We start from the raw sequence: 21,537 nt of genomic DNA on the forward strand, positions 1-21,537 counted from the left end.
GAGGATTTCAGTCCTTGGACTGTCTGAAGGTTCAAACTAACAGAGAACTACTCAGGAACTTAGAGGATTTCAGTCCTTGGACTGTCTGAAGGTTCAAACTAACAGAGAACTACTCAGGAACTTAGAGGATTTCAGTCCTTGGACTGTCTGAAGGTTCAAACTAACAGAGAACTACTGTGGGACTTAGAAAATTTCAGCCCTCAGACTGTGTGAAAGCTCAGGTCCTGAGGACTCGGGAGGTGTGGAGGCTTTGGAAAGTCTTGGAACTGAGGGTTCCACCCTCCAGCACAAAGGCTGAAGTCCAACCTCCTGAGAAAAACGGTCGAGTCAAGACTCGAGTTAAAAAAAAACTCGAGAACGACAGAAAATAGATGATAAATGCGCAAAAAAACAAAATATTAGTATCTGAGCGAGTAGCTCAGGGGAAAAGAAGACAGACTCCCAAGTGGAGGGTTGCAGGTTCGAGACCCGCCAGCGGCAGTTTTCTTTGTTTGTCTTTGTCAGGATTTTGATAAAATTTAAGAAGGGTCTGGTCTTGAACCAGCGACCTGCAGCTCCATAGGCAAATCCTTAACTCACTGAGCTACAGATCAGATAAAAAGAAATAAATTCGTCGTCCCTTTGGCATCGTAGTTCCTCAAGTGACCACATGGGTGGAGCTGAGGCGGAGTCTGGGTGGAGTCAGGGCGGAGAGTAGGCGGGGAGGTGGGTGGTGGCCTCCCCCCTCTACTCCCCCACCTCCCCCCACCGCCCACCACACCTTCCCCCGCCCGATGAGTTTTTCGAGTCTCCACGAGTTCTTCGAGTCTCCATGGGTTTTCCCGAGTTTCTGGTGTTTCCACCAGGTCGGAGGCAGAACAAGTTGTCATGAAGAGGTGTTGAAGTCGGCCAGGATGGACTGACTTTTTACAGCGACTAGAAGGACGATGACTAGAAGAGCAGGTCTTTAACCACCATCCATAAAATCCATGGAGTTGCTCCAGAGAAATGGAGGGAGGTCAACTTTTATCAACCTCCATCCACATGTTCAACTTCATATCTTTACTTGGACATTTTTAGCACCACAAACCTTTAGTATCACACTTTATTATCATTTATTAGGACTGTAACGGAATCCACCAGCAGATTTACTTTTTGTTGACAAACTTTATTCTTGTCGTCGTGGGACTGCAGTATTTAAAACTGTTTCTTCTATTTGACCTCATGTTTATTAGTTTTAGTGGAGAAAATTATTTTGTCGATTAATCTCTTAAAAACCAAATAATAAATTGGATTAGTCAAGAGCTTTAAATTTCTTACTTTGTCATATTTTAAGTATGACAAAAAAATATAAAAATAAAGTCTCTTGAGACAATTTGACCTGTAACTGGCGTTACATAAATAAAATAGAATTTAAATTGTATGTATCTTGTAATGTTGAGTAATTCAGCCATATATGTTGGAAAACACATTTTCTTTGTCCATTAATCTGTCGTTTTTTCCAGTAATTCATTTCTTGTTTTGGTTTATAAAATGTCAAACCCAAATATATTCAGTTTACTGTAAAAATCTGGCAGTTTTTCAATTTTTACCTAAGTTTAGTCAGAAAGACGGTTGATAATGTGTGAATTGTTGCAGCTTGTGAGCCGTAGAAGGTTTTAATCTTTGGGGCCGAGTGTCAAAAAACATTCAGAAACCAACATCAACAAAACACTCAACAAAGATTTGAACATCATTGAAGGGAAATCGAACTTTTGCATGACAATGTCTAATTAAAGGACATTAATTTCCAATGTAAATGTGTGACATTCATCCTCTGGAGCTTTCTCTTCACATCGTCTTCCACCTGGACTGGTTTGGTCGGGAGCATGTGCAACAAATATTTGAAAAACTGCACTCTAACATCAATGAATGACACTGAAGTTTAATCTCTACATAAATGAGACTGAGTCTGGATGTGCTGCTCTGTCATTAACTCCTAAGTTTAGGGAAAGTTCAAACAAAAGAGGACAGTTCAGATAAGACTTGAGAATGAGCTTATTTTGAACAACATCTCAGACTTTCTGAGCTTCAGCACCTCTAGCAAGATATTTTAACAACAAGCAACTCAAGAGATCCAGAAGTTGGAGAGAGTTAGCTTTAGCTGAGCCAAAGAACATGTGGGACGCTAACCTAGCAAACATTTCAGACTTTCCTCTGTGAATTCAGAGAAATAATTTCCTATTTAATGACAGAGCTACACATCTTAACTCCGTCTCATTAAAACAGACTCTAATTCAGTGTCATCCATCCATATTAAAGTGCAGTTACCCAAAATGTTTGTTGCATGAGCTCCAACAAAACCTGTCCAGGTAGAAGGCCACTTTGACAAACAGGAAGTGGACGATTCCAAGCAGATTTATAGAAGGGGGAACCGGACTGTACTAAGTGTGGTCGAGTATAGAGGGGTGTTTTGTGGGTTTTTAAGGCTGATAATGATTATTAGTGAGACATTTGGAATAGATATTCATTTGCAGTAAATGAAAGTATTTAAAATCTTGGAGTTAAACTTACAAGAACACAAACTTTAACAGAAAACTTTGTTGATACGTTTTTGTTTTGTTTACAGATGTTAAGTTAAAGGAGTTTTATTCGTTACGTATAACCAATCAAATCACTCCAGAAGACAGAGCGACCACAAGTAGATCAAGGTTCAGAGCCAAAGTAGCACCATTTTAAAATGTATTTATTACCATTAATCAGTAAAAAATAAAATACTGATAATCAGTAAATCAGTCAGCCCACAATTACTACAATTCTACAATGTATGTCTCTTTCCTTTGACTTGTTATTTGTACAATATACGATGTATATTATGGCGTTTTTTTCATACCAAAGGCTATACTATGATGTTTTCTAAGAGACATATGATGCTAATGTTTGTTCTGGCCCTGAGCCCTGCACTCCTCCTCTGTTTTCTGGATTGTACTCAGCTGCATGCCTTCGTCCACCCGGCCTCCGTTGACTCGTCCCGCCTGCCGTCTCTGGACCTGAAGCTGGATTGGAACAGACCAAAGTACAGTCCAATCACGATGCCAGCTGCCTCTCAAAAGGCTCCTTCATCTGGCAGGTGGTGGAACTTCTTCTGAGGGGAAGCTGAGCTGGCCCAGCAGAACTTTGGAGATGTGTTCCAGTGGTTGGTGGATGTGCAGGGAGATAGAGAGGGACCTTTGAATTGTTCAGAAAGGAAAACAGGGAACCCATTGGTAGTTTTAGTTTAGGGTGCTACTGTGGTGTGTTTTTGGGTTTTAAGAGGTGAACAGGAAGAGTTTTTTTTCGTATTATCTTTTACTTTGTTCCTGGTTGGAATGCCCATCAATGTCAACATGAAGTTCACTTTTAGTTCTGTTTGTTTATTTTTATTTTACTAACACCCATTTGCTTTTAACCCCCTCACATGTTGTGTTGTTGTAAACTTCCTCTTTCAAATAAATACTTGTCTAACCCTCTGGAAACCAGCGTTTGGACTGTTTTTGTGTTGCTCCTCACCTACTGACAGCTGTGGACTAAAGGCTATACTGTGACGTTTTTAGAGCCACATGCTATACTATGATGTTTGTTGGGCGACACGCTATACTATAGGCTTTTTTAATTGACATTTTACTGCGTTTTTTTTTTATTTTTGTTTTTTTGTTTTTTTTTTTAGCAACATATAAGAATTCGAACAGTTTTATACTATACTTTTACTTGTGCAATGAAATTATTATTCTATGGCATTTTTTAGGTGACATATTATACTCTGATGTTTTCTTGAATTACATACTATTTTGACAATATACTGCACTATGACATTTTTTGAACTACATATCATACATGACAATTTTAGGCAACATCCTATCATTTTGCGCTTTTTGAACCACATAATAATCTGTTTTTTTTTCTTGCCAACATGCTGTACTATGAACTACAGGCCATACTATGTTATTCTTGAGTAAAGCATACTATATTTTGACATTTTCTGAACTACATTCTATACTATGGCATTATACACAGAGTGCTTTGGTTACATGTTGATTTATAATCTAGATTTTTTTCTGTTTTGTTTTTTGACGGGATTACCACAGACCTGACCGTGAACACCGTCGACACCCACCTGAGGGAGACGCTGCCTAAGATCTCAAGGCTGCTTGGTTGTGGTCTTTCTGGCACATACTCTTCCAAGATGAGCCCGGAAGTTTAACACTGATGGAACGACACCAGGTCTAAGCCGACAAACTTCCAATTCCTCCTCAACCCATAGTCTCTGGGAAACCTACACGGAGTAAGAAAAGTAGACAGAGAAGTAATTAAGTCTGTACACAACATATTAAAAAGAAATCATGCTAATAAATTACGTACAAAGAACCGAATTCGCCAATATACTAGAGACCAGAGCTATTTAATTTGATAAGTATAACCTTTAGTAACATTTCAATTATTTGAGAGCAGTCCTAAAGAACTGCCTGTAATCCCAATCATCACCTATGAAAAGTCATTCCAAGTTTCCTTGTCTCAATCGTACGACGTAGTGTGTAATTATATGCAGCACAGTGAGACGACATACTTGTTTCCGTTTTCACGCCGTCTACATCAACGGAATGCACTGAAACTTTTCCCCCACTAGCTTAGCCTCGCTGTAGCACGCAGCTCAAAGGGGCGTGTCCTATCTACTCATTCATATCTATGAGAACAACGCTGGCTGCACATAAGGACGCATGACGTTGATTAGCTGCATAAATACCATTATATACAGTCTATGGTAAATACGTATGTGAATCGCATCATTGGCTGCAGCAGCCAGTCACCGGTCACTCACTGACTCACATTGAAAAATAGCACAGAATGAATTGTTACGTGTTTATTTTATTTACAATTTAGGTTGGATTTTTTTTGTGCGCAGAGACCGTGTCAGCAGTGCGCAATTGCGCACGCGCGCAGCTTAGAGGGAACAGTGGTAACATGTTTATTGACGTTTGCACATGTAACAGTTTATTAATGGACGTAAGAAATACAATACACATTTATCCCACAACAAGCACTTTATATAAGGGCTGATTTAATCTGAAATGACAAATCAGAGGACTGCAAGCATAATGTTACATTTTCACAAAACATATTTAACTGGACAGTCGGTGATATCAGCAACACAAACCTATCAGCGCCAAGGAAAGGATCTTACGAGGGACCTGAATAGAAGCGTGGGTAGTTTTCACATCCACAAAATTGAAAATGTAACAATGTAATTAAAAAAAAAACATGCCAATTAAATGGATTCTACATTTTTTTTTGTACTTTTCAAGTAAAAGGATTCACTGTGTGCTTGATTCTAATTCATATATAAAAAAAAGATAAATATGCCATCTAATCCTTTGTTCTTAAAGAATCGAATCTCTGAATGTCATTTACTGTACATGTGAAGCTGCAAAGTAATAAAGTTACTCAATATAAAAGTTTTACAAATTTACAACTGTAAAATAAAAACAGTTAAATTGTCTGTTACACCCCCCACCCCCACCCCCAAAGAAAAAATAAAAATAGCTCTAAACTTCGTTACATTAGATGTACTATGGTTTTTGTTCCAAGCATAATTTCTAACTATGATGGGATTTAATCCTACTACAGCACAACGGTATTTAAGCAGCAAACAAAACTACGATGGAGTTAGCACATGAAGGAAAAGCATTTACCAACACTGGAATAATTGTTGTTTTAAAAGTACAGCTGAAAGTAAAGCAGCCGCCAGAGATGAGTTTACCTCCTGAACTTGACACCAACAGGAGCCTGAGTGCTGACATTTCACCGTCTCTACACAGTATGACTGGTTACACAGAAAAAAAAATCCTTAAGTGATTAGAATAGCACAACTTGGCACTGCTACCCATCATATCCAAATATGTGCTTTTGTTATACCCCTTGAAAAACAGGTTTGTCCACTTGATGGAATGAGTTTTGTTACTTCCTGTTTGTGCTGCGAGAGCAAGGCTGCACATGTCGACTTCTGTCCAACACAGAACTGCCTGCATACTGTACTAGTCACACTTTCAAGTAAAAATTATCGGAGTAGCTTGACTTCATGAAAATAAAAATGGAAAATGCTTTCTGTCAGTTAAAAAAAAAAAAAGATGTTCCACTTTACACCATCTTATCATTTGGTAATAACTACTTCTAAACACCATGTAAAACCCTACGTGTTGGTATATCTGCAGAGGATGTCTTCACAGGCCACCATCTGAGGGAATGTACAAGACTGGAATGGAGGTCTGTGGTTCTGTGAGGAGTGGCTGGGCGGGACTGAAGGATGCTGCTGTCCCCTACGAAGACATGTTGATTTTCTTGACCTTATTAATTTCCTAGAAAGAGAGAAAATTACTTTACAATACTCCGAATACTAGTATGTACATTTGGTCAGAGGTAGAGACAAATCTACAGCCATAGATGAAGAAAATTAAAGCAAGACAATGGAACTTGTGCTCAACAGCGACCCCTGTGGTCTGAAGTAGTAATTACAGGACATTGAGAAATTGTTTCTCAAGATTCTCATTTGGATGCATCAAATACATAATCATGACATTCTGAAACATAATGTGACAGAAGCACAGTTGTTGTAGATAAAACACATGCAGTTATAAAACCCACTTACTAATGTGTTCCCAGGCAAATATCGATCTAAAATGCAGTGACGACTAATTATTATTCTGTGGCAATTGGTGTATGATTGTCTGCTTGTCTGTTAGCAACATTACTCAAAACCGGACACACAGATTTGGATGAAATTTTCAGGGAAGGTCAGAAAAGACACAAGGACCAAGTGATTAGATTTTGGCAGTGATGCAGCTTATAGCCTGGATCCACAGATTTGTTAAAGATTTCTGTATCATTGCGAGATAGCGGCATGGCGTCACTGTAACCATGACAAGTGAACACTACGTCACCTGCCTGCTGACGATCACATGATTGTGATCCTACTACAAATTGACGGCTGCGGACTTATCAGGACTTATACATCAGAAAAGATACAAGGAACAATTGATTAAATTGTGGGGTGTTTCCGAGTCTCATCAATTCCCGCCGCCCGCGACATATTTAGGTCATACAATTTAGTATCTGTACATAATGTAAACATGCATAACACACATCTGTGCTTAGCAAGGTGGTTGTTTGTGGGTACATCTATATTAAATGGCCACATTCAATAGTGCCATGATTTTTGCCCCGATTTTTTTCAAGATTTCAGGTATCGGAAATGATACGACTGAGTAGCCTTTGCGGAATATTGTGCACTCAGTGCCTTTCCTGTTTAACATGTTATACCACTTTCAAACCAGAACAAGGCTTTGTCTACATGTACACAGATAATGAAAATGAAAGCTACAAATCATTTTTTTTTATTGTGTTTACTGGTTGTTATAAACTTGGAGCTGTAAAGTAAAAGAGGTTAAGATACGAGTCATACAGAAACCAATAAACTCACATATACTAGGTCCCAATAAAGCTGCTCTTAGTTGCATTTCCAGATTTTTCTGTTTCTGTTTTGAGACAACGTGAAACAGTGACTGAAGTACTACCCATTAAGACTACATGTTAACCAGAAATCACCAAATTTCCAAGCTGCAGCTCTGCATCGCTGAAATACTGATTTTATAACCATAAATTTGGCTCAGCTGCATTTAAAGCTGCCAACACTGAAACAGCCTATTGAAAATAGGGCTAATAGGTTATACGATCATGTTTAAAAAAAAAAAAAAAAAAAAAAACATCTCTGTGGTGTCTTATGCTTAGAAATTGAAAAGTATTGCAGGGACATGTGAAACTTTCATTAATTTGTTGAAAAGGAGCACAACATGGGACACTTAAACATTAGTTCCACATAGCAAGTGCAGTATTAAGACTCTGAAAATGGACCATTTTACAGAACTCTGCTTTCAGTGTTGATGTGTACACATAGGTGGCTGGAATTGATGAAACTCGGAAACACCCCCACAATTTAATCAATTGTTCCTTGTATCATTTCCGACAGATAAGTCCTGATAAGTCCGCAGTGGTTGATTTGTAGTAGGATCGCTATCATGTGATCGTCAGCAGGCAGCTGACGTAGTGTTCACTTGTTGTCATAGTTACAGTGATGCCATGCCGCTATCTCGCAATGATACAAAAATCTTTAACAAATCTGTGGATCCAGACTATAAAGCTGCATCACTGCCAAAATCAATCACTTGGTCCTTCATTTCTGACCTTCCCTGAAAATGTCATCCAAATCCATTAATCCAATTTTGACTAAAGTTGCCAACGGACAGACAAACCCATGCCAATTGTCACATAACTCCGCTGCGTTGCTTGGCAGAGTAAAAATAGAACCCTTGAGTTATGATTAGACGATTGCTTTTTATGGGAGAGGTGTAGCAAACTGTCAACGGAAAAGGCGTCACATGAAGTCAAAGGAATATTGTGTTTTTCTCCTTTCTAAAACTACATAGTCTTGCTTTAACTGAACCTTGTTCATGTGAAAACATTAATTCGCTGTGTAAAGGCACTAAAATGTTCCTTTAAGGCAAAACCATAAAACACTGTTTATGTGTGTTGGTTATTTGATGTAGAAGGTCTGTGTTCTTTAACTCACCTCAAGAAGAGCATTTCTTAACTGCCCATAAGAATCTTCCAAAACATCATTGACAATTATGACATCAAACGCACCAGGCTCTTTACCTAGAAGGTGATACAATTATGCTCAGGCATTATTTCAATATCCATGTGGTTTGAAATTTTTAATTGTGTTGAGCAAACCATAACTACTTACTGAACTCCATTTCCACCTTAGCTGCATGTAAACGCCTCTGAAGACTCTCCTCTGATTCGGTTTTTCTGTCTCTTAAACGTTTTTCCTGAAACAAAAAAAAAGCAAAGAACAGTTTCAAGCCACATGCATTACCATTCAAAAGTTTGGGGTCACCCAGACAATTTCACGTTTTCCATGAAAACTCACACTTTGAGTGTACCCCTGTACCCCTATATTCTATTAAAAATCAGCCGTTTGCAGCTAGAATAGTTATTTACCACATTAGCAATGTCTAGACTGTATTTCTGATTGATTTAATGTCATCTTCATTGAAAAAAAAAACTGCTTTTCTTTCAAAAATAAGGACATTTCTAAGTGACCTCAAACTTTTGAAGGGTAGTGTATATATTCACAAAGCAGCCAAACCCCTTATTACCAGGACACTGTGGTGCAATGCAACTGTTCAGGATAATGGAACCTACAGACACATGACCGACGTGGATTCAGTGAAATGTTTTTTTCTTCTGTGCTCACCAGGACTTCCAAAGACGGCGGCTGGATGGAGATGTAGATAGGATTGAGGTCTGTCCTTTTGATGTTCCTCACACCCTGCATGTCGATGTCAAGGATACAGATGAGGTTCTTGGCCTGGACGTCCTGAACAGCGGCTTTAGACGTCCCGTACATGTTCCCCGAAAACTCTGCGTTCTCGATGAAATCGCCGTTGTCGATCCCTGCCTGCATCACCTCCCGTGTAACGTAATGGTAATCTGAAACCCAATGAAGTACACTTACAGCATACACATAAAGACAACCACAGATTGAGGTTGAGATAAAAAAAAGAGATGCTTTAGCGGTTGTGAGAGTGGAGTTACATGCTGTACCTCTGCCATTCTCTTCTCCAGGTCGAGGATTTCTTGTTGTATCTGAGAAATGAGAAGACATTTATGTCACAGTCTCCACTGTATTTACATCCAGAGCTTCAACAATTTGTCAATGGATCTATTAGCCCATGGCAGAATAGAATTTCATTGTTGACTAATCTTCTGATTAAGAGATGAACTGTTTCATCCATATAATATTGGAAAATAGAAAATTCAAGAAAATTCTCTTACAATGTGTATTTTATTGTTTATTTTATTCTATTTTATCTTATATTCTACTTCAACTCAAGGACTAACACTATCATTTCACTGTATTGCAGCTATACAATGACAATAAAGGTCTTGAATCTTGAAACTCACAATTTTGTGACATTTTATGAACAAGAAAAGCACAAACAAAATGACCTTGCGCTGAGCACAGGCATGTGTTATGCATGTGTACATTATGTACAGATACTGAATCGCTTGAACCTAAATACATAGCGGGCGGCGGGAATTGAAGGGACTCGCACCCCCACAATTTAATCAATTGTTCCTTGTATCATTTCTGATGGATAAGTCCCGGTAAGTCCGCAGTGGTGGATCCGTAGTAAGATTGCAATCATGTGATCATCAGCAGGCAGCTGAGGTAGTGTTCACTTGTTGTCATAGTTACAGTATATATATATATATATATATATTTGGGTTTCACAGGGTTAAGTACATAAGTCTATATCTACAAGTGTTATTGTTGAATGCTTTGCTAATGAGAACACACACTGGTGCACTTACGGGAGACACTGAAGCCAAAGACACTGTCATATTCTTTCATGAGTTTCTTCAACAGAGTGCTCTTCCCTGCCCCCGACGGGCCGCTAAGCACCACAGGCCTGGGTCCAGCCATAGCTGGAAGAGAGGAGGAGAAAACAGAGGTCACTGAGGGAAACCGGTGGGTGGAGCTGGAGGCGAGACATAACCGCTGGAATCTGACATGAGTCATCAGCAGAGCACAATTAGGCTTTGCGCAAACTTATGATTTAAAAAAAACAACGCCACAGCGGTCCGATGGGTTCAGACACGCCTCGGTCCGGCGGAAGACACACGATAAAATGATAAGCCAGCACTTCTCAAACACAAACCAAATGATGACACCAAAACAGCTCTCAGAAGAGCAGAGGCAATAAACTGGTTAGGAAGCTGTGAGGTTACCATGGTGCTGTCGAGGAGCAATTACTTACTAATTGGAGAGCCTTCCACTGCTCATGATGACTGGAAAAAACCAAGAGCAAAGCAAAACAAGCAGCTCAAACTAAATAACTGCTTCGAATACAAACATTACACTCTTATTCAAGTAAACCACAGCTTCAAACTCGTACAAACTACATTATGCAGCATCTATTACCTGAAAAGCTTATGAATAGAGCTGTCTGGCAGAGTTGCTTTTATCCTAACATCTCATCATTTCTATCCAGAGACACATTTGTCACACATCACACATTTAATCATTTTTTTGTTACGTCAGTAGAGTAAAGAATGATGTGGTGTCTTTCTTACCTTTCCTCAGAACACACAGCTCTCAAGCAGACAGCAAATGCCAGTGAACAGAAAGGGTGTGATGATGTTTGGATGTGATTGTATATAACAGCAGGAGGGGAGAAAGAATGAGGGCAGGGCCGGTTTTACTCTCTGGTTGATTTTCTTGTCCAAGATAAATTATATATCCTATTAACCTGTTATGCTCTGATATTATAGTTTTTTTTAAAAAAAGTGTTTTGTTCATCCAAAACTTTCAACCACGTCTCACTTTGTCATACAACAATAACATAGTGGAAAAAAGAGAAAGCGAGCTGGTTTTCAGTAACAACTACAGATACTAGCAGCAGAAAACCAGCTATCCTACTAAACTGGTAAAACAACTAATACCACCACCATGGATTATTACTTACATCTGTGTCAGGCATCAGTTGAGCAGCAGTTCATATGACACAAAGACATGCTCCGAAATACAAATTAAAATAAGTCGAAGTCATGTTTAAAAATGAAAACAAAAGTTCTGGACGATCAAACGCTCTCGTAAATCCTAATTGCCGGGTGTGAAATCGCAACTTTATGAGCCTCCTTGTTTCCAGGCAAACCAGATGCAGTGAGGTTGTCTTTGCAGGTGCATCTGACAAGAGCCTTTCTCCATCGCCTCTTGAATGCTTCCCGTAAACAGCAAGCAATCACAAGGACACGACTTGTGATTGTATCGACCTCACTACCAACGACCACCACAGGATTCTATTTGGCCATTTTATAACGGCTTCATGTCTCTGAAACTTGCAATGATCAAAGAAACAGTAAAAACTGGACATCTGAGAAGCCGCAACGAGTGAAACATTTTCCCAAGAGAAATGACTTGATTGTTTAGTGAGTAATTATTAATCCATCCATTATCTAGACACCGCTTAATCATCATCAGGGTCGCAGAGGGCTGGAGTCTATCCCAGCTGACTTCAGGTAACAATTTAGAGTTACCAATCAACCTCAGCATGTTTCTGGGAGGAAGTTGGAGTACCTGGAGAAAACCCACACGTGCACAGGGAGAACATGCAAACTCTATGCAGAAAGATCCCGGAAAGGCCAGTACACAAACCAGGGATCTTCTAACTGCTAGGGGAAAGTGCTAACCACCAAATCCCTGTGCAGCAGTAATCATAAAATTGCTGCAAATTAATTTTACTGATTGGTCTTTTCAACTATTGAAATTAAGAAGATTTTCACGCATACTGTCAGTTTATGTCACTCCACCCTCCCCTCTGTCAAGCACTACAGATCCTGTGCACAAAAAACACCAGACACAGAACAGCTTCCCCCCCACTGCCATAAACCCTACTAAACAGCTGAGCCATTCTCAGCTAAAATACTGCTGACTTTTTATTAACTTTCTGTACAATACTGCGCCAGTACTATTTTGTGCTATGAACAATATTCTTTGCTTTGTGCACTATTCTCATTTCAGCTATTGCCGTTTTGCACTATTGTGCATGCATACCACCATTCAAAAGTTTGGAGTCACCCAGGCAATTTCATGTTTTCCATGAAAACTCACACTTTTGTTCAACATAATTGCACAAGGGTTTTCTAATCATCAATTAGCCTTTCAACACCATTAGCTAACACAATGTAGCATTAGAACACAGGAGTGATGGTTGCTGGAAATGTTCCTCTGTACCTCTATGTAGATATTCCATTAAAAATCAGCTGTTTCCAGCTAGAATAGTCATTTACCATATTAACAATGTTTAGATTGTATTTCTGATTAATTTAATGTTACCTTCATTGAAAAAAATGCTTTTCTTTCAAAAATAAGGACATTTCTAAGTGGCCCCAAACTTTTGAACAGTAGTGTATATTTAGACAACACTATAAAAAAAAAGATATTTTTAAAAAAAAAACATTTCTGACACTTTACATCCTTTCAGATCTACAACAACCTGAGTTGACCAAAGTGCTGCAAATGTTATCAGTGAGGCAGCAACAAAAATATGTGCAAAAGACAAGATAAATACCAATTTTAAAAAACAATGAGACAAATAATTTCTCTGTTTTTTGGTAAGAGTGAGGTATCTCTTGAGTTACAGTAATTTGGCTTTGAGAAGATTAATGCAGAGTATATTTAAATACCCCCTTTTACCAAAGAGTTAAAGTGTTTGTCTAATTTCAGTCCTGAGTCAAAGATGATACAAAAATTCTTGGCACAGATATGTATGTTGGCTGTCAATGAACAATTTAATGACAGCGCTTGAAGAGATAAATAATCCACTCAAGAAGTGACCCTTTGCACTTAACAGTGAATTACACTGCAACAAATGAGAGCCATGTGAGACTACAATCAGCACGAGTTGACACTTATTGGACGCTGCACTGCGCATGACATTAACTATGTGCAACGGACTTCATGTGACTAAAAGTAAATTTAAATCATGTGAAATTTGTTAAGTTTCAAAAGTCAAAAGCAGTCGAGTGGGTGTCCAGTGAGAGAGATGAAACAAGGCAATCAAAGAGTCAGCTGAGCAATATAAAATACAACTTTATGTTACTCTGGTAAATTCTGAATCCAGTCACTTTTTAAAGCAAAACCTTACAAACAGTTCACGGTTTTAGTTGATTGGATGTCATTAATGTCTGTCCTGGTCGTATATGGGGTCTAAAAAGAAAAGTGTTTGTCAGGCTAATCAGTAATTAAAATACTTATTGCAGCTTGAGACAAAACGGAACACAATGTGCCACATCAAAACAGTTTTCCTATTAGTTCAGGCTGCCCTGAAATAGAAGTGATTGGAGGGTTACGTGGGTAAACTTTCAACCACTTCTCATCTTTCTCTGTCAAAAAGTGCGATCGTTAGATGTTATCAGACTCCTAATGCTGCATACCTAAACTGCAGAAGGAGCACTTTACACATTTTATTACTACAGGATAAGTGTTATGACTGTCTATATAACCTAGTGGCAGAATTATCTGACAGATAAAAAAGAAACTAGATTGCACTTTGGCTCAGTGTTCAGAGCCATAAAGAGTTATTACAATTTGCATAAAAATGTTTGAAAATGGGAAGAAAAAAGAACATGCACAATATTGCTGTGTGGCAAGTTAAATAAAGTCTGTTATTTGTGTTCTTTATGAAATTAATTTACCTGAGTAATTCAAATATCAAGGATTAAAATCCTATAATTAATATTTAAAATATAACTTTGCTTGACTATAATAAATATTAAAGCTAAGACTATACAGTAATATTAGAGTTGTGTGTTATTACTGTTAGAAAAGGTATAAATACAATTTATTGACTCATAATGACCTTATGAACGCTAGATCAGTAGGAAATATTGGGTACTGTACACACTGCCTCACATATACAGTGGATGTCCATTGAAGAGCCTTTACAAATTAAAAACCGAACGTATAAAAGAAAAGTCCAGCTCCCTCCAGCTACCAGCCCATCTTGCAGATATAACGATTAAACTACACGTAACATTGCATCAGCTCCCTGAACTTAAACCAGCTCGGTAAACACGAGAACCGTCTTCTCCTGCAAAGCAGCAGCAGCACTCTAGAAATGAATGGTTGTCTCACATAACATGATGCAGCAGACATTTCAAACACGATGAGGAGAAAATAAACATAAATATCCCCATTCCTACCTGAAAATACCCTGGAAAAATATCTCATGTACATCGGGAGTTACGTTAATCCAAGAGTTTGGGGCCGTCTCCTGAGGATTTTCTCCCTCCTCTTCTCGGTGCCTTGGCCGTGGGAGCCATTAGACTAAACTGTGCTGCCTACGTCATCACTACGGGCCAAAACACCAGCATGCTACGTCCACGACACGCGCGACAAAACATAAGAAATTAGCATTTAGCTAAATAGAAAACAAATTACCGCCATTTTAAACATTTATGTAATCGTCTGGTAGCCGCAGCTTCTTCCTTAATGAAGCTTCGCACATGCGCACGGTCAGGGGCTCATGCTATCTGTTGTTTTCGACTCGGCATAGTGACATTTAGTGTGAAAGATAGCTTAGCTTGAGCTGAGTGCTGTTTTTCCACAACTATCCCTTCTCGCGCGTTGACGATACTTCCGAAAACGGACGTTAAAAGCAGTGTCCAAATTAAACGCAACCGCCAGGAAACACGTTGCTCTGGTCAACTTACCGCAAAACTCCCCGGATGAGTGAGTGCCGAAGGCCTGACCAATCGCGTTGCTCGTGTGCTAATGTGGCTAAAGCTAGCGGTCTGAGCTAGCTGCTTTTCTGTGCCGTCGTCGAGCCAGCGTTTAGCGACTAAAATGTTTGGCTCCTCGAGATCCGGAGGGGTGAGAGGAGGGCAGGACCACTTCAACTGGGATGACGTGAAAGTCGACAAACACAGAGAAAATTATCTCGGTAAGTCCGAAAACAGGCAAAGTCCGCCGCTATCAGCGCTAACCAGAGACATGACTGCTAGCGGAGCATGCGAGACATTTTAAAATCGCTGTTCAACTGCACACTTTGGCCACATATGCTACTTTATCATACCTTTGATTGTAGAATCCCTCATTACACGGAGTCTGGACTGGTGTAATGGCTTGGTTTTGACCTTTTACTCAGAGGGTCCTAACTTTCATTGCTTCTTCTCTGAGCAAACACGTAGCCTCTCCGCTGTCTGAGCGCACGCCACTGTCAGCATGTCAAACAAGAAGTACGTAGCAGCTACCACAGATGTGACATAAAAAGGCCACAAATACAACGTTGCACAACTTATTTTGCAAATTACATATTGGGGAAACTCGTGATATGGACACGAATGTACAATAAAGGGTTTATTGTCGCAAGAGCACCATGTAACCAGCAGAGGTTTTAAAATGTCAAGTTTGAATAACAAGTGACTATGAGGAGAGGATGCCACCCAAAAATGTGCTCTCACCAAAGATCACTGTTAGATTTCATTTTCATTCATTTGTTAAATTAAAGGTCTAAATAAAAGAGCAGCTTTATTTGTGCTGCTGCAGTGAATTTGGAGTTACATCCTTAGCTACCAACATCATCATACAGCTCCAATGATCAGTCGGCCTACATGAACAATTTGTAAATTGATTGATTAATCATTTGAATCATTTCTCAAGAGAAAATGCTAAATATTTGATTTTGTCAGATTGTTGAATATCTTTTCTTTGGGACCTACTCGATCTCAAAGAATTTTTAAAGTGCATTTTTCATGAACTGTTTTGAAATGTGTTCTATCATCATTCTGTATTGCATCGATGAATTTTATTTGTATGTGGGACTTATATTTGTGAATCCGAATGTGTTATATATCTAGATCTTACGAAAATCGACACACCTAAGAACCCAGTTCTATTAATGTGACAGCAATTTAACGAGTTGGCTTCATGTTTGATTTCGCACCGTGGTCACATTTCCATAAAATCCGGCCATCTTACTAGTTTAGACCTTTAGATAGTATTACCTAGTCGGTCTGCAGTTCACCATATAGAGGGACTTGTTAGTTAAAAGAGGCATGATATTTTAGAAAACCGCATGTAAGAATAATAAGGAAAATGCATTTTCTGTCAAAAAAATTCCCAATCATACTATACATCATCATCTAACAACACTATTCTCCACCTCATTCAAGCAGTATCAATTCTCCTGTGTTGTTTCCAGGGAACTCGTTGATGGCCCCAGTAGGACGATGGCAAAAAGGCAAAGATCTTACGTGGTATGCGAAAGACAAAACAGGCAGAGCAGCTTTGTCCAAAGAGGATGAACTTGCTGCAGTCAAGGCAGCAGAGCATGAGGCACTGATGGCTGCCCTGTACGTATAGATTTCCTTAAAAGAAATTCTGATAAAGTTGCAAGTTTAGGCTGTCAAATATAATGAGTATACCTTTTCCATTGTCAATCTAGAGGGCACAAGAATATAAAGCGACAACCAACTGGCTTGACCAAAGAGGTATGTGATATAGGTTGTGTTCATCTTTAAATAGTCTGTTATTGCTAAAATGGTTGAATGATTTATGTTTTATGTAATCGTGATGCCAGGACCTCGTAGAGGTTTGCAGGAGGGAAGAGGTTGAAGGTGAAGAGAGAAATGTGGACCGTGTCTCAGGCTTGGGAAGCTCCAGGTAATTTACATTTTTGTCAACTTTATATGAAGCCATGGTTTTAAGAATGCTCTCAACGGTTAACATTTAACAATCAAATGTTCAAAACAACTAAATCACCTGAATTAAGCTATTCTATAATGTATTTGTAGCTAAGGAAAAATAGTAAACTCAACATGTAACAAGAAAAGCACTCAGAGTGCAGTACCTCCGCCAAGGCTGTTCAGTCGTATCGTTTCCGATGGCTGAAATCTTGAAAAAATTCGTGACAGAAATCACGGCACCATAGAATGTGGCCATTTAATATAGGCGCGTGTTATGCATGTGTATAATATGTACGGACACCAAATTGCGTCACCTAAATATGTAGCGGGCGGTGGGAATTGATGGGAAAAAAACCCCACAATTTAATCAATTGTCCCTTGTATCATTTCTGACAGAGAAGTCCTGGTAAGTCTGCAATGGTCAATTTGTAGTAGGATCACAATCATGTGATCATCAGCAGGCAGCTGACAAAATGTTCACTTGTTGTCATAGTTACAGTGACGCTGTGCCACTATCTTGCAATGATACAGAAATCTTTAACAGTTCCGTGGATCCAGACTATAAGCTGCATCACTGCCAAAATCTAATCACTTGGTCCTTGTGTCATTTCTGACCTTCCCTGAAGAGTTCAACCAAATCAGTTCGTTTTTGAGTAATGTTGCTAACAGACAAACAGACAGAGAAACAGAGGCCGATCGTCACAGAACTCCGTTGTTCCTTGGTGGAGTAAAAATATATAATCCTGTGCAAAATGCATATGATCCACACATACTAATGTACTGAACATATTCCAGTAAGAAACTGCAACATGCTAACATTAGGTGGTAAGAAGCAATCACCTACATGTTAAAAGGAATCCTGTAAAGTAGTCCTGAATCTTGGTCTTCACCTTTTAAATATACCATTCATATGTAAATGTGGCATTTCACAATATAAATGTTAAGCATCTTTTAGTTTACCAAGGTCATAATTTTCATCTTAATAAGGTAATCTGGTCTTAGGGCAAACAAAATGTGATCAGTCAAAAGAAAATGGCAAAATCCATCTCTGACATGACAAATATTCCTCTTGACATTGAATTGCTGGCAAAAGAGCTGCTTATCTTAATCACTCTGATTGCAAAATGTCTGCTTCTCATCAATGTTTCCATCTGCAGCGCAGGGTCACGAAAAATGGTGCTGTCCCAAAAAGAAAAGGAGGCTGCTAAAATGGGCTTGCCAGTTTTTACAGTAAGTGTTTTTACTCCCCACTAATTTTTCAGTTGTTCCTGAACATTTAAAGGCTGCTGGTGCATGAACAGATACTACAGTGTTAGTAGTTCATTGTGATGTTTATTTAATTGGATCTACACTGTAATGCAAAAATTAAACTAGTTCTTTCTGTGCAGCACCACAAGACTGAAGGTCGTCCAGAAACCTCAGCAACAAGGGCAACTGAGCATGTAGAAAAACAAGAACTGCAACAACGGTGAGCATACATGAAGTTAGCCACAATATGTAAGATGTTTTAGATACAAAAACATTTAAGTTGTGCCAGGAAAAACGTGACCTTCTGTTTGGTTTTCCATGTTTCGTTGAATTATAATCGATCTTCTCCGTAGGACTGAGAGCAAAAAGAAAAAGAAAGAAAAGAAGAGTAAAAAGGAGAAAAAGAAGAAGGAAAAAAAGAGGAAAAGGCAAAGAAGAGACTCGTCCTCCTCGGAGTCAGACGACAACAGAAAGAGGTCGGTTCGTTTCTTCATTTTCAGTTTTTTATCAAAAGTTGTCCCCATGTTATGATGTATTTCAGAAGAATGCCTATTTTTTTCCAAACCAGTTTCAGTTTAGCAATAAAGGCATTTTGTCATTAATTAATCATATATCAATCTACCCGATATTGTAGATTGTTCATGTGGCTGTCCACCTGTTTGTGAAGCACTCGGTTACAACAGCGTGTCAGCACTAGAGGGCACTGAGACACTGTTTTACACACATAAACCTGAAAATGCTCTTTTCAATCTGGGGTATCACAAGATGTTAGATTTATGCTCTTTATCAGACAGATGGGGAAAGATGGCAGGCATACTGACTGAACAGTGTAATTTATGTGTCTCAAGAATTTGTTGTGGTCAAAGTGGAATCATAATATCCTTAACATGTGATGGTAGCGTACAGCATTCATGAATAGAAGTTGTTAAATGAATTTGTCCACTCCGCAGTGAGTTAAATTCACTTACAGCTGCCATTTAGTGTTTTCAGTGACTATATAGCTCATGTATGCTTCCTCATCTTCCACAGCCTCAACAACATCTTTCTGGATCCCCACCACACACCCGATCATTGAGTGTTTGTTTCCTTTTACTTTTCAGACACAGAAAGGACCACCATCATCATAATCCATCATACCGTAGTCAGAGTGGAGCCAGACCCCATGACAGCCATTCAAGGGGGGGAGCAAAGGCCGAGCGGGAGAGCTCCCACCCCCATCATCGACAGCAGCGCCACGACACAGACTCCTCTGACGGGGGGTCTCCTGTCCCCCGTAACCCTGCCAGCCACAAGAAGGCCCCTGCTGGTGCCACACAAAGCCACAGGCGGCGCCATGACACAGACTCGGACAACTAATGTCCTGCCCACTCCCCCACCCCGCCGCCAATTCAAAGACGCATAATTCGGGCAGAGCGCTCTACAGCAGCTTGACCGGCCCTGAAGACCTCATTCACCCCAGATAGCCAAACGGACTGCGGATGGAAAATACTCCCTAACAGATTTGGGGTTATGTTTGAACTCGTCCACTCAATATGGAACAGTGACACAGTTTTTTTTTTAGTGTTATTTTGGATTGTGTTGACAGGCTTTTCTAAATACATTTTATGTGATTAAATCATCAAGTAACACGTAATCTGTACTGTCAAAAGTTGCTGTTTTTTAAAATGTCTTCTTAGTTTTTAAAATCCAACGCAAGATAAAATATTTTGCAAGGAAAATGATGTGATCTTTTTATTTCTCTTTGAGGCCCTGGTAGCTTCATTCAAGATCATTTTGACCCTGACTACTGCTGCCACAAGCAGAGAAATACTAAGATTTTCCTGGAAACAAGTTGTTACATCCTGTGACACATATTTAATTACTGTTCTTTATGTGAACATGTCTAATTATTCTAAGGTATCATGTAGGTTTCATAAGTATACATCTGGCACTTATTCATAATACATCCCTTTAAACAGCTGTCTCTCACTTAACTGTTTCATTCAGTATTTTTGATGAAATGCCCCCAAGATGCTCCTTGATGCCTTTCTCATCCTCGTACATCTCCTCCATCTCACTGTACCTCTTGCACTACTCAGCAAGTCTGGTCCTTTTCTTTTCTCTGTCATGCCAGCACTCCTTAATCCCTCATCGGTCTAGGTTCAGCTCGGTACCATTGGAATGCTCTCCACTGGTCATAATAGAGTGTAGTGTTTGCATTTGCCTTGAATTGCTCTGAAAGAGGGTATTCTGCTGGCTGGCACCTGGGGGGGTACACTAAAAAAGAGCAAGGCATTCATAAAGAAGAGTGCAAAAAACCAGCCTGGTCCTTTTTATATGGCCGAGTACCGTTAGACCGCCACACACAAACCAAGCTGATGAAGCAGCAGGAGAGGAGGCGAGACAAAGCCACCCTATGAGGGACCCGAGACTCAAACTACCTCCCCTTCCACCACTACCATACTCTCCTGCCATGTTTTATAGGCTTGGCTGCATCAGCCATAGCAGCCTAATCAACCTGCAAGAATGCTGTCCTAGATTGCCACCCCAACACAATGCAGAACAGGGTGTGCTCTCCACGTAACTGCTTTAACCTAAACACTGGGTGGTTTCATCACCTTGCATCGCATTTCTTCCAGGGTCAAAGGGTGGTAGCCCTGAGAGCTTGATGTGACACCAGTTTGGGGGTTTCTTCTAGTATTTTTTCCCCTAGGTATCACTATTCCAGTAAGGCTGCAACTAACAGTGTGCCAATTATGACTAAGTTTTGTTTTGCATTTTTTCCATCAAGTATATTTTAGATTGTGTCGTTTTTATTAAAAATGTCCATTTAATCCAGTCTTATTATGCTCAGTTTTTCAATTATAGAAATGTTTCATGGAAATTGTGGGGCTCCTCTCAGTTGACAAACCCATTATTAGATTATCAGTAACCATTATTTGTTATGGTTGTTTTAGTTGCAGAGATCTGAAAAAAATGGCAAAGTGAGGAGACAACCTACAGCAGGGG

At 39.4% G+C, this 21,537-nt stretch overlaps 2 protein-coding genes across 7 annotated transcripts; one reads left to right on the forward strand and one right to left on the reverse strand.

The window, feature by feature from the left end:
- Window positions 1-2,686: 2,686 nt before the first annotated feature.
- guk1a (guanylate kinase 1a) lies at window positions 2,687-15,846 on the reverse strand. 6 transcript variants are annotated; one of them, XM_055014301.1, is made up of 9 exons: window positions 15,690-15,826; window positions 15,328-15,513; window positions 10,426-10,539; window positions 9,305-9,696; window positions 8,792-8,876; window positions 8,615-8,700; window positions 4,562-6,347; window positions 4,112-4,270; window positions 2,687-3,186 (listed from the first exon to the last, which is right to left on the reverse strand). In XM_055014301.1, exons 3-7 carry the CDS (start codon window positions 10,535-10,537, stop codon window positions 6,309-6,311), a joined length of 714 nt encoding a protein of 237 aa, XP_054870276.1. In that variant the 5' UTR covers window positions 10,538-10,539; window positions 15,328-15,513; window positions 15,690-15,826; the 3' UTR covers window positions 2,687-3,186; window positions 4,112-4,270; window positions 4,562-6,308. The 6 variants fall into 6 exon arrangements, with proteins under 6 accessions (XP_054870276.1, XP_035804155.1, XP_023126165.2 ...); XM_035948262.2 differs by lacking the exons at window positions 15,328-15,513; window positions 15,690-15,826 and adding an exon at window positions 14,818-14,986 and having other exon boundaries at window positions 9,305-9,540; window positions 9,655-9,696; XM_023270397.3 differs by lacking the exon at window positions 15,328-15,513 and having other exon boundaries at window positions 15,690-15,846.
- On the forward strand, window positions 15,423-21,362 carry c10h1orf35 (chromosome 10 C1orf35 homolog). Its single transcript, XM_023270395.3, has 8 exons — window positions 15,423-15,557; window positions 16,818-16,968; window positions 17,061-17,106; window positions 17,196-17,278; window positions 18,459-18,531; window positions 18,690-18,769; window positions 18,903-19,025; window positions 19,650-21,362. The coding sequence occupies exons 1-8, from the start codon at window positions 15,461-15,463 to the stop codon at window positions 19,903-19,905; spliced, it is 909 nt and encodes a 302-aa protein (XP_023126163.1). The 5' UTR covers window positions 15,423-15,460; the 3' UTR covers window positions 19,906-21,362.
- Window positions 21,363-21,537: the final 175 nt, after the last annotated feature.

This window comes from Amphiprion ocellaris, chromosome 10 (genome assembly GCF_022539595.1).
Source record: "Amphiprion ocellaris isolate individual 3 ecotype Okinawa chromosome 10, ASM2253959v1, whole genome shotgun sequence".
Classification (NCBI taxonomy): domain Eukaryota; kingdom Metazoa; phylum Chordata; class Actinopteri; family Pomacentridae; genus Amphiprion; species Amphiprion ocellaris.

What these genes read in the sequence shown, in the direction of transcription:
- c10h1orf35 (XM_023270395.3), top strand. Translation starts at nt 15,461, where the DNA reads ATGTTTGGCTCCTCGAGATCCGGAGGGGTGAGAGGAGGGCAGGACCAC. An exon ending in TCAGGCTTGGGAAGCTCCAG is followed by an intron (nt 17,279 to 18,458) that starts GTAATTTACATT and finishes TTCCATCTGCAG; the next exon opens with CGCAGGGTCACGAAAAATGG. An exon ending in AAACAAGAACTGCAACAACG is followed by an intron (nt 18,770 to 18,902) that starts GTGAGCATACAT and finishes TCTTCTCCGTAG; the next exon opens with GACTGAGAGCAAAAAGAAAA.
- guk1a (XM_055014300.1), bottom strand. Translation starts at nt 14,851, where the DNA reads ATGTACATGAGATATTTTTCCAGGGTATTTTCAG. An exon ending in CTTTGGCTTCAGTGTCTCCC is followed by an intron (nt 9,697 to 10,425) that starts GTAAGTGCACCA and finishes CTCATTTCTCAG; the next exon opens with ATACAACAAGAAATCCTCGA. An exon ending in TAAGAAATGCTCTTCTTGAG is followed by an intron (nt 6,348 to 8,614) that starts GTGAGTTAAAGA and finishes CTCTCTTTCTAG; the next exon opens with GAAATTAATAAGGTCAAGAA.